The sequence below is a fragment of the Triticum aestivum genome, chromosome 7A, assembly GCF_018294505.1.
Source record: "Triticum aestivum cultivar Chinese Spring chromosome 7A, IWGSC CS RefSeq v2.1, whole genome shotgun sequence".
Taxonomy (NCBI): Eukaryota; Viridiplantae; Streptophyta; class Magnoliopsida; order Poales; family Poaceae; genus Triticum; species Triticum aestivum.
This window is the reverse complement of record NC_057812.1, coordinates 184,335,246-184,347,119: the sequence shown is the minus strand read 5'-3', so window position 1 is coordinate 184,347,119 and position 11,874 is coordinate 184,335,246. Positions and strand designations below refer to the sequence as shown.

Sequence of the window (11,874 nt, the reverse complement as noted above, 5' to 3'; positions counted from 1 at the left end):
CTCTGTACAAATCTAGGCACCTCTTGTGTCTATATAAACCGGAGGGTTTAGTCCATAGAGACAATCAGAATCATATAGGCTAGACATCTAGGGTATAGCCATTACGATCTCAAGGTAGATCAACTCTTGTAACCCTATACTCATCATAATCAATCAAGCAGGAAATAGGCTATTACCTCCATTAAGAAGGCCCGAACTTGGGTAACATTGTGTCCCTTGCCTCCTGTTACCTTCGATTCTGAGACGCACAGTTCAGAACCTCCTATCCGAGATCAATCGGTTTTGACACCAACACCAACCGCCAAGGCCCCTGACGGTAGGCTATTACTCCCTACCGCCATGGACCTGGCTGTAACAAAAGGATCAGGTCTCGAAATTTTTAGAAACTAGGATCAGATCTCAATTAAGTTTGAAAAAAGGGTCAAAACACGGAATTTGCCCGGCCGTAGGGGCTCATATGTCACCACCGCGCGTCCTTTCCAACACTCCAGCCAGCCAGCCGAAAAAGTGCAGCTCCTGAGTATCGTGATGCACCCTATGGGCCCCTGAAGTCACCCACACATTCCTCTCCTCCGTTAAAGAAAGGGATAGAAGATCTCTTTGCTCCCTCCCCGACCGTTACGTTCAAACGCGCCAATCCGACCGTTACCCATAAAAAACACACCACGATCCACCCACAAAGCCATCTCTTGCCGAACATTTCTGCTGCACTGTCCTGTCAGAATCCCCAGGCTAAACGTTTCAATAATACGTACTCCCCAAGAACCGCGCGCTCCACAAAATCTCATGACCCGAACCCCGCGCCATCACCACCTCCACCGATGGCCGCCGACCTCCTCCTCCTCCGCTTCGTGCTGCTCCTCCTGCTGCTGCTAGCAGTGTCTATGGTGCCGCCCGCCTCCTCCGCGTCATCGTCGGCGGGGAAGAACAACAGCAGCGTCAGCATCGACTCGGCCACGCTGTCCTTCTCCGACCTCACGCTGCTGGGGGACGCCTTCCTGCGGAACGGCTCCGTGGGGCTGACGCGCGACACGGGCGTGCCCTCCTCCAGCGCCGGCACCGTGCTCTGCAGCCGCCCCGTCGCGCTCCGGGGCAGCGCCAACGCCACCGCCTCCTTCGCCGCCAGGTTCTCCTTCGTCGTCGCCAACCAGAACGCCGGCTCCACCGGCGGCGACGGCATCGCCTTCTTCATCTCCTCCGACCGCGCCACGCTCGGCGCCACCGGCGGCTACCTCGGCCTCTTCAACTCCTCCATCGCGGCCGCCGCCGTTCCGAGTGACGACGACGCCGACGCCGTCGGCCCCGCCATCGTCGCCGTGGAATTCGACACCATGGTCAACGTCGAGCTCGGCGACCCCAGCGACAACCACGTCGGGCTGGACCTCGGCTCCCCGGCCTCCGTCAGCGCCGTCGACCTCGCTGACTCCGGGATCGTCCTCAAGAGCGGCAACCTCACCACCGCGTGGATCGACTACCGCGGGGCCGAGCACCTCCTCGAGGTGTCGCTGAGCTACTCCGGTGTCAAGCCGAAGCGGCCCGTATTCTGCGTGGCCGTCGACCTCTCGCCGTACCTCAAGGAGGCCATGTACGTCGGCTTCTCTGCCTCCACGGAGGGGAGCACCCAGCAGCACACCATCAAGGAATGGACCTTTCAGACCTTCGGATTGCCGCCAGCGACCAACGCCTCCTCCTTTACCAACGCAACAAGCAATGTCTCGGAGCCGGCGGTATCCAGCGTGGCCGCTAGCAGCGGCGACACCAGCAAGAAAAGGTTTGGGCGCGCCATCACCATCCTCGGCCCCGTCGCGCTCGCTGTCGCGTTCATGTTCTTCGCCTGTGTGTCCGTGAAGAAGCTGGCAGAACTCACCTCGAGGAAGGACGCCATCTTCCTGCCGGGGCTGCTCAAGGGGCCAAGGAAGTTCAACCACAAGGAGCTGAGCGTGGCGACCAGAGGATTCCACGCGAGCAGAGTCATCGGCAGAGGCGCGTTCGGCACGGTGTACAAGGCGGCCATGCCGGGCGCAGCAACCACCTACGCCGTGAAGCGGTCGACGCAGGCGCACCAGAGTCGGAGCGAGTTCGTCGCCGAGCTCTCCGTCATCGCCTGCCTCCGGCATAAGAACCTGGTCCAGCTCGAGGGCTGGTGCGACGAGAAGGGCGAGCTGCTGCTCGTGTACGAGTACATGCCCAACGGCAGTCTAGACAAGGCTCTGTACGGCGACCCCTGCACGCTCTCCTGGCCGGAGCGCCACAACGTGGCCGCCGGCATAGCGTCCGTGCTGTCCTACCTCCACCAGGAGTGCGAGCAGCGCGTGATCCACAGGGACATCAAGACCGGCAACATACTGCTCGACGGCAACCTGAGCCCCCGGCTGGGCGACTTCGGGCTCGCCCGGCTCATGGACCACAACAAGAGCCCGGTCTCCACGCTCACCGCGGGCACCATGGGGTACCTCGCGCCAGAGTACCTGCAGTCCGGCAAGGCCACGGACCAGACCGACGTGTTCAGCTACGGCGTGGTGGTGCTGGAGGTGTGCTGCGGGAGGCGGCCCATTGACAGGGAGGAGACCGACAAGGACAGGGCCGGGAGCAAGAACAACGTAAACCTGGTGGACTGGGTGTGGCGGCTGCACGGCGAGGACCGGCTCATCGAGGCCGCCGACGCGCGGCTGAACGGCGAGTTTGATCGGGAGGGGATGCTGCGGCTGCTGCTCGTCGGGCTGAGCTGCGCCAACCCGAACTGCGAGGAGCGGCCGGCGATGCGGCGGGTGGTGCAGATACTGAACCGCGAGGCCGACCCGGTGCCGGTGCCGCGGAAGAAGCCGCTCCTCGTGTTCAGCTCCAGCGCGTCGAGCAAGCTGCAGGAGATGGCCTTCTCCTGCGGCGACGACGTCAGAGGATGCTACCCGGCGGCCACCACCACCAACCCGGCGTCCCCGAAATCGGAGGGAGCCGACAGAGAAAGGTGATCAAGGGGAAACAATGTGCTGTTGTGTGATTCTCGTACACGTTTGTTGTGATGTGCTTGCTCATACGGGGAATATAGGTAATAATCCCCAATGGTGTATGAATGTTGGAATGCTAATAAGCTTATTGGTGTGTTTATCTCGTTTAAGCCGATTGTTCTTCTCTTATTTGAAAGTCATGTTATCATTTTCAGCAGATCCATATTGGCAGCTCATTGGTTCCGTTTGAAATTAAGAAAAAACATAGGAATTTGGAGGATATGATTTCTATAGGAATTTCTTCTTTGAAATTTCTAAATAGGAATTTCTTCCGTAGAGCTCTCTCTCTCTCTCTCTCTCTCTCTCTCTCTCTCTCTCTCTCTCTCTCTCTCTCTCTCTCTCTCTCTCTCTCTCTCTTATCCAGCCTTATCCCCTCTCTTCCTCAACCCATCTTATCCTCCCCTTTCTTTCTTCTTTGTCTCTCAATTCTTCGTCATCTCCTCTTTTCAGATTCGTCCCTTGCAAAGCCAGAGCATCGCCTTCTTCTATTTCCCTTCCCATCATCAACCATGCCTTAGTGTTGCTGCCAGAAGGGCCAACTATTGCAAGTGCTCGTCGACGTTGCAAAGCGGTGGCCGTGCTTCTGCAATAGGGGTTATGTTTGTGAAACATGCATGTTGTTGCACTGGTTTGCAACCGGGGCTATGTTTCTGAAACATTTATGTTGTCGTAATGGTCTGCAATGAAGGAAGGGGCCCTATGTGTTTAAAACATGTGTGATGTTGCAATGGTTGACCGCGTTGCACTTATGCAAAATGGGACTTCTTTCAAAAGAAAAAAAGGTTCAACGAAGATTGCAACATGACTTCTGTTGCATACGACCGAGTGTCGGTGTCAAAACCAGCGGATCTCGGGTAGGGGTTCCCGAACTGTGCATCTAAGGTCGATGGTAACAGGAGACAGGGGACACAATGTGTACCCAGGTTCGGGCCCTCTCTATGGAGGTAATACCCTACTTCCTGCTTGATTGATCTTGATGTATATGAGCATTACAAGAGTTGATCTACCACGAGATCGAGATGGCTAAACCCTAAAAGCCTAGCCTGTATGACTATGGTAATGATTGTCCCCCCCTTCGGACTAAGTCCTCTGGTTTATATAGACACCCGGAGGATCTAGGGTTACACAAGGTCGGTTACAAAGAAAGGAATCTACTTATTCGATCGCCAAGCTTGTCTTCCACGCCAAGGAGAGTCCCATCCGGACACGGGTGCAGTCTTCGGTCTTCGTATCTTCACAGCCCATCAGTCTGGCCCATGGCTAACAGGCTGGACGCCTGAGGACCCCTTAGTCCAAGACTCCCTCAGTAGCCCCCGAACCAGTCTTCAATGACGAGGTGTTCGGCGCATAGATTGTCTTCGACATTGCAAGGCGGGTTCCTCCACCAATGACTTCCAAGTAGTGTGTTCGGCCTTCCATTTAATGTCGTACCCATCGGCTTCTGTGCATCAACAACTTCAGTTTCCACGTGTCGAGCGAATGAGAGAGGTCAGGGTATTTTTGCACTTAACACTCCAACCACGCGAGGGATAGCGTCTATTTAACAAGATTGGATCCCAGATCCATTCAACATCTCGCGAAGAAAATCCTCAAAGGTTGCTAGGAAAGGACACTCCAACATGTCTAGCGTCCCCAGCCCCTCCTCCCGTCCCAGCAGCCCAGAAAGAGGCGAATGGGGGAAGTGCTCCCACTACAAGAAATATGTCAACTAGTGACCTTCTCTTAGTGACCCTAGCTGAATTGGTCGTAAATCCACGGCCATTTCGCTTGGAAGGGCTCAAACCCTGAATTGACTTACACCAAATGGTCATAAAGCAGACAAGAGTGGTCCATGACCTTATTTCTACCTGATTACGACCAATATAAATGGTCATGAGGTTGTGAACGTGGATGCATTAGTACTTATTGCTATGACTTGGCACCACCTCATCAGTTTTGCCTATGTATCATGTCCATGTGTCAATTTTTGCCCTAGGTTGTGAAGCAACCTATATTTCTGTCATTCCGAAAATTCCCAAAAAAAATCTCATAAATTCTTTGGGTCATATCTTCGTCAAATATGTAAAAATCCTTCCTTGCCTAGTTCAAAAATAATTCAACAATATTCATTTTCCTATTATGTTCACAACAGCACTTTATGAAGGAAGTGCTATTTATATATTCTTGATTTCCCTCGGAATTTTTGGGCACTCTTTCCTATACAAATCATTGCCGCATGACAAAATTCAGCTCCATTTGCCTAGCAAATCTTCCTCGGCAAATTTCCAAAGTTTTTGTCCACCTAGAAGCATTGTGAAGGAAGTACCTTTTTATATATCCAAGTGACATGAAATTTATACAGTTCCTTCATATGCCCAAATTATCACCCTCCTCCAAATTGCAGCTCAGTCAAATCATCTATGTGAGCCCAGGTTCAATTTATATTTTATGGCCAGATTGGCACGTTGCAAAGCAAGTGTTATCTAACCCCTCCTATTACCCTCAAACTCTTTGGGTACTCTTCCATACTCCTCCTATTCCCACATGATAATATTCAGCTCCATTTTCCTAGCAAATCTTTCTTAGGAAATTTCCAAAGTTTCTACCTCGAGAGAAGCTTTGTGAAGTAAGTACTAGCTAGGCTTACCCAAATGAGCTGAACATTTACCAGTGCATGACCATACCTATGTAACTTACCTACACCAATTTTGAGCTCATTTCATTCATCCAATCTCTCTCACTAGTTTTCCCAAGTTTCTGTCCATAGAAGAGCATTGTGAAGGAAGTACTACTTTGGCATGTCCAAATGGTATCAATTTTCTACAGTACTTTCATATGCCCAAATAACCATCCTCCACCAAATTTTAGCTTAATCCATTCATTATTTTGATCCCAGCTTCAACATTCATATTTTTGTCCAATGTGGTACTTTGCAAAGCAAGTACCACCAGCCTCCTTCTTTTGAGCTGAAAATTTGTGAAGACATTCTCCTTAGTAGATGATCATCATCAGTCAAAACTCAAGCCCATTGGCCATGTGCATTTCCCGTACCGCTAATCAAACACTTGGTTGCTAATTCATCTTTGAGCATAGGTCAGTCTCCTCGTGAGATTCTTCTGTTGTAATTTTCTTCCTAGCACCTACTTGGGGAGTGCCCAACCCAATAGACATGCCTAGGCCTCCCAGAATGCATGTCAACGCAAAGGTCACGCGGTGACCACGCGGCAGGCATGCGAGTTTACGCGCTTTGCAATTGGGGCCGTGTGCCACATCCAAACCTCGACATATCGCCACCAAACCATGTATTTATGATTAAATAGATACTTATGTACCTAGAAATGATTTTTTGCAAAAATAAAGAGCAAACAATAAGGTAGCTGCAGTTCAAATCTGACCCGCTTCCTACTGAATCGGTGGGAATTTGTCATTTTCACCAGAGGTGGATCAAAACTTTCGACACCCAACCATTTTGTAAATTATGCATTAAATAAGGCCTAGTATTTTAGAAAATTGAGTTGGTCCAATTTTGAAACAAATATATGGTAGGTCCTTCACAAAAAACTCATTTCGGGCACTCGGAAAATGGAAAATGAATTTTCCGTGCAAAGAAAATGAAAACTCCCTTAGGCAACATTGTTTGGAATTCGAATATGCACCCTTGTGCACAATATGAGATCATTCGAACAAACTATGCCATGAATGTGACCATGAGATTGATCATTTGGCCTGAAAGCCATGAATCTTCACGCATGATAGCTCATTTCTGAGAATACTTTTTTAAAATATTTTCCATATTACTAGTTTATTATTTTTCCTGGTAACTTGGTCACATGTAATGACACAATGCAAAGATTTTCCAATTTTTTTGAATTTTTTATGCCCATTTGAAAATGCGGTCAAAACGGCAGGCATGACCGTTCCTAGCTAGTGCTTGAATCTTGGAAAACTTTTGGTGTTTGTCTGATTAAATATATATTTTTCTACCTAAAAATGATTTTTTGGAAAAATGAAGAGCAAACTATGAGGCAGTTGTAGTTCAAATTTGACCCACTTACAGCTGAATCGGCAGAAATTTGTCTTTTTCACCAGAGGTGGATCAAAACTTTTGACACCCAACCATTTGGTCAACTGTGCATTAAATATGGCCTAGTATTCTAGAAGATTGATTTGGTCCAAATTTGCAACAATTATTTGGTAGGTCCTTCACAAAAAAACTCATTTTGGGCACTCGGAAAATGGAAAATGATTTTTTCGTCCAAAGAAAATGAAAACTTCCTTAGGCAACATTGTTTGCCATTCCAATATGCACCCTTGTGCACAATATGATATCATTTGAACAAACTAAGCCATGAATGTGGCCATAAGATTGATCGTTTGGCTTGAAAGCCATTGATCTCCACACATGATAGCTCATTTCTGAGAACAATTCTTAAAAATAATTGTTGTATTGCAAGTTTATTATTTTTCCTGATAACTTGGCCACATATAATGACACAATGCAAATGTTTTCGAATTTTTTGACTTTTTTGTAAATTTTCTATGCCCGTTTCAAAATGCGGTCAAAACGGCGGGCATGACCGTTTCTAGCTAGTGGTTGAATCGTAGAAAACTTTTGGTGTTTCTCTAATGAAATAGACACTTTTGTATCTAGAAATGTTTTTTTTTGAAAAAATCATGAGCAAACTATGAGGCAGCTACAGTTCAAATTTGATCCACTTTCAGCTGAATCAGCGGGAATTCGTCTTTTTCATGAGAGGTGGATCAAAACTTCTGACACTCAACCATTTGGTCAATTGTACATTAAATATGACAGAATATTTTAGAAAAATGATTCGGTCCACTTTTGCAACAAATATATGGTAGGTCCTTCACAAAAAAACTCATTTTGGGCACTCAAAAGATGGAAAATGAGTTTTTCGTCCAAAAAAATGAAATTTTTTTAGGCAACATTATTTGCCATTCCAAGATGCACCCTTGTGCAAAGTATGATATAATTTGAACAAATTATGCCATTCCAAAATGCACCCTTCTGCAAAAAATAAGAGAAACACATAGAAAAACACAATTACATATGCTTTGTTCTCATTGGTTGAAATGTTTGTGCCATGGATTGATGACATGGCATCCATCCATCCATCCATCCCATTTATCTAAATAAAAAAAGAGAGAAAGAAAAAGAACCCCACCCCCTAGGCAGCCCAACCACCCAAACCCTATCCCCTCCCCAGATCCATCGCCGCCGCCCCTTCTCCCCAGATCCATCACCGCCGCCCCCTTCTCCCCAGATCCAATCTCCCCCGTCATCCTCTCCCGCTCACGCATGCTCAAGCTGCTCGCCGGCCCCATGCTCCTCCACCTCCAGGCGACGCTGAGCCCGCGGTTTCCCTCCCCAAGATCGCGCTGGAGCCCGCAGTCCTCCTCCACCTACAGCTCGGCTCTCCTCCTCCCCTTCCAGATCGTGTCGCCACCTCCCTCCCCCCATCACCCACCTTCGACCTCATATCCACCATCCCCCTCCCCTCGCCTTCCCCATATCCACTAGTCCAGGCAAACCTCTCAGGTGCGCGCGGCTCCGTCTCCCCACCCCGCACCCCACACTCCATCAGAGAAAACTACCTCGCCTCGCCCCACCCGATTCAGAGCCGCACTGCGGGAGAGGGAGGGAGATGGTGCTCCCACAGGAGTGGGCCGCTACTGCTGCTCCTCGGCCTCGTGGCTATGGCCATGGCTGCTGCTGCTACGGAGATCGACATCTATGGGGCTCATCGTGCTGAAGCCGTCGGCCGGAGGCGCCAAGGGCTCCTCCTCCAGCGGCAGGCAGGGCTCCAAGGCACCGTCGCCCACCGCACCCTGCCTGGCCAGCGCCAGTCCATCCAGAACGAAGGTAACCACCCATCTCAGATCTGCTTGCCGCTACCTGGTATAGTTTACTTTGTGATACTAGAGCAAGGGCGACATGGGTGATTATGGCGATCTCTGCAAAGTAGATTGTAGCCCTATCTGGTAGTTCATGTGATGCGTTGTAGGATTCGTAGTTGCAAAGTGATCTTGTTGCTGAAGTAGCACTGTAGGCTTATGTTTCTGTCCATAATGATTCCCTCTGTTCGAGGGTGTCCCGGCTACTGTTCTTATAGTGATTGGTGCTTCACATTTTCTAGTACAATACATGCATACTGAAAAGGATGGGTACACGAAGTTTTTTGAAACAGAAACTTGTTCATGGCCCTACTTGTGTCAGACAGCAAGTATAATACTAGGTCAGAGAGCAATAATAGGTCATTTTTCGAATTAATACTCCAAAATTTATCAGTATTAGAGGAGTAATTGTTTCCAAATCAATACTCCTGGGCATCATTCATGGCTGTCTAGTAGCCGACATACTTCTAGTTCCATTTAGTATATGCAGGTAGCAGCAGCTTAAGTGTAATGGAGCTGTTGTTACTCTATGCCTACTTCGTTAGAGTTTGCATCATCTCCTTGTTGTTTATAGCATAATCACCTTCACTATTCTTGCTCTGAAACTCTGATCATGATACTGATGGTATTTTTCTTGATGGAATTACAGGCAACATGGTGACTCTAATGCAGGCAACACTAGCCATCCAGTATATGGGATGTATATCCCATTCTGGAATTTCATGTTTTCCCTCTGTACATATGAACTAACAACATAGTAGTATAACAACACATCAGTAACAAGCCAACAGGAACACACAAAGTTCTGTACTTGTATTACTGTTGTCATTGTACTTATTTGTATATATAGGGCTAACATGATTTGCATTTCATGTACTCCTTTTAGCTGTATATATAGATCAAGAATATTACTTTCGTTTTGCTTCTGCATTTATCATTTTTGATTGCTAAGGTCTGATGCAGATACACTTCCGATAGTACAACTGCATGTTTTGAACAATTTCAATTCTGCAGATAATTAAACGTCTCAGTTTTAATCCATTCATCAAGCTGTGCGACTACTTGTTCCATTCATATGAGAATGTGCTACTACCACGTTAATTAGGATGAGTGTACCATGCATGCTTTTCTTATTCAACATGATATGTGTCTATATGGGTTGATGTACCAAATCAAGCTGGGTTTGTCCGCCCTCTTGAAGCATATGTAGAAATGTTGTATAGGCTGTACAGGGACATGCATGGGGAAAATTTGTTCCTTGTTTCGAGTTAGATTGCCATTTATGCATAGTACAAGTTCGCCTGTGCAATCCCGTTCTTATTTATTTTCCTGAATGTCTTGAACTGTCGAACATTCTTCTTTAATTGTGTGATATTATGTAGTGTGGTACCTAGATGTTGGGATTAAATGATTAATTCAGCATGCTTCTGGGGAGTGTTGATTATTTTTGTGCTTTAGCTTCTCTGGGATTTTTTGGGTCGATTTGTACCCATTGGTCCATTATGGTGGTGATCCTCTTTATTTTATTGGCTGAATAAGCTTAATCTTGGAGTGATTGTGTATATTGGAACGTACAATATTCATGTGGAATTAGTTAAGTTGGTATCAAATACATTTGTTGCATGCTCCATTAGTCGTTTATACTTGAAACCTGGCCTGTCATTTTTAATAAATATTAAAACATCCAAGTTGTTTTATGCATGCTGCTGGTAACTGTATACTCTCTCCTAACAGTTTTATTACTTGTTGTATGCAGGCTGATTGGAGCCTACAATCGGGCTATTTTCCCCTTTAAACGCCTATTTTTTGATATCAGGTGCTCCTTGAGCTGTCTAAGAACAAGCAGACCATCATTTCACCATCTTCGGCCCCCCAGGGTATTTCATCTCTTTGGCCTCTTCCACCATTGTCTTCTTTGTTCCTGACTATAAAAATTGATGCATGTGCCCTGTTCTAAAGTGGAAAATCATTTGCTTGCAGCTTGTACTGTCCATCTGTTGTGTTAACTTGCACTGTGCTGGTACTTATCATTTACAAAATATATTTGTGTTTTCGCTATTATGAGAATGTCATATGCATCGTTTCCTGTTAAATCTAAAGTTTTGCAGCAATTTTTCATTGTTATGAGAATTTTATATTCATGGATTCACTTTATTATGTTTCTAACTTATCTTAATTTATTATTTGTAGATGTTGGCCTTCAGTATTCAGAAGTTGGAGCTCTAGGAAGAAGAATCCTGAAGAAAATCCACACCCAGCAATGCGTTTTAGCTCACTCGACTAGTTATCTGTTTATCTAGTTGTATTTTAGCTAAATACCAGATTTCTACTATTATCTCACTGTTACCAGATTTGCATTTTACCTAAAAACCAGATTTGTACTGTAACCAGCAATGCATTTTAGCTCATTGGACTAGTTATCCGTATATCTGTATCATTGTAATTTCTTTGCTTGGTTGTTGTATGAAATATTATGCCTTATTGGCTCTTTTTGAATCAAATATTATGCACAAATATAGAACTAACGTGTGGTACAGAAAGAGTGATCCTGGAAACCTACTTTAAAATGAAAAAGAAATAAAAGAAAATTGACAAGTGGGCTGGAAAAACATTGAGGCCAAAAAATGTATACTGTAGAAGACTGGCCCAAAAAAATAAATGGTTGTCGGGCTTGGCCCATGTAGCTGACAAAAAATGAAAGGAAAAAAACAATGCTAGTGACCAAAATTTTGGTCAAAGAACCAACGATCTTTTACATATCACAGAGAAGGTCGTTAATTTCAGTTTACGACCGCCAGCTTTTGACCTTCTGTTTTTGGTCACAAAAAGGTCGCAAATGAAAAACTATGACCTTTCAGCAGCCAATAGTGAGGGTCACAAGTTGACATATTTCTTGTAGTGTCCGTATCCCACCATCAGCTGGTGGGGCTGCAAATGCAGGGGTTTCTCCCCCCTGCAGATCTAGTGCCTGTTC

General features: G+C 46.6%; 1 protein-coding gene across 1 annotated transcript; it reads left to right on the top strand.

Annotated features, from left to right (window-relative positions):
* The first annotated feature begins 676 nt into the window (after positions 1-676).
* LOC123151277 (probable L-type lectin-domain containing receptor kinase S.7) lies at positions 677-3,115 on the top strand. Its single transcript, XM_044571014.1, has one exon. It carries the CDS (start codon positions 822-824, stop codon positions 2,967-2,969), a length of 2,148 nt encoding a protein of 715 aa, XP_044426949.1. The 5' UTR covers positions 677-821; the 3' UTR covers positions 2,970-3,115.
* Positions 3,116-11,874: the final 8,759 nt, after the last annotated feature.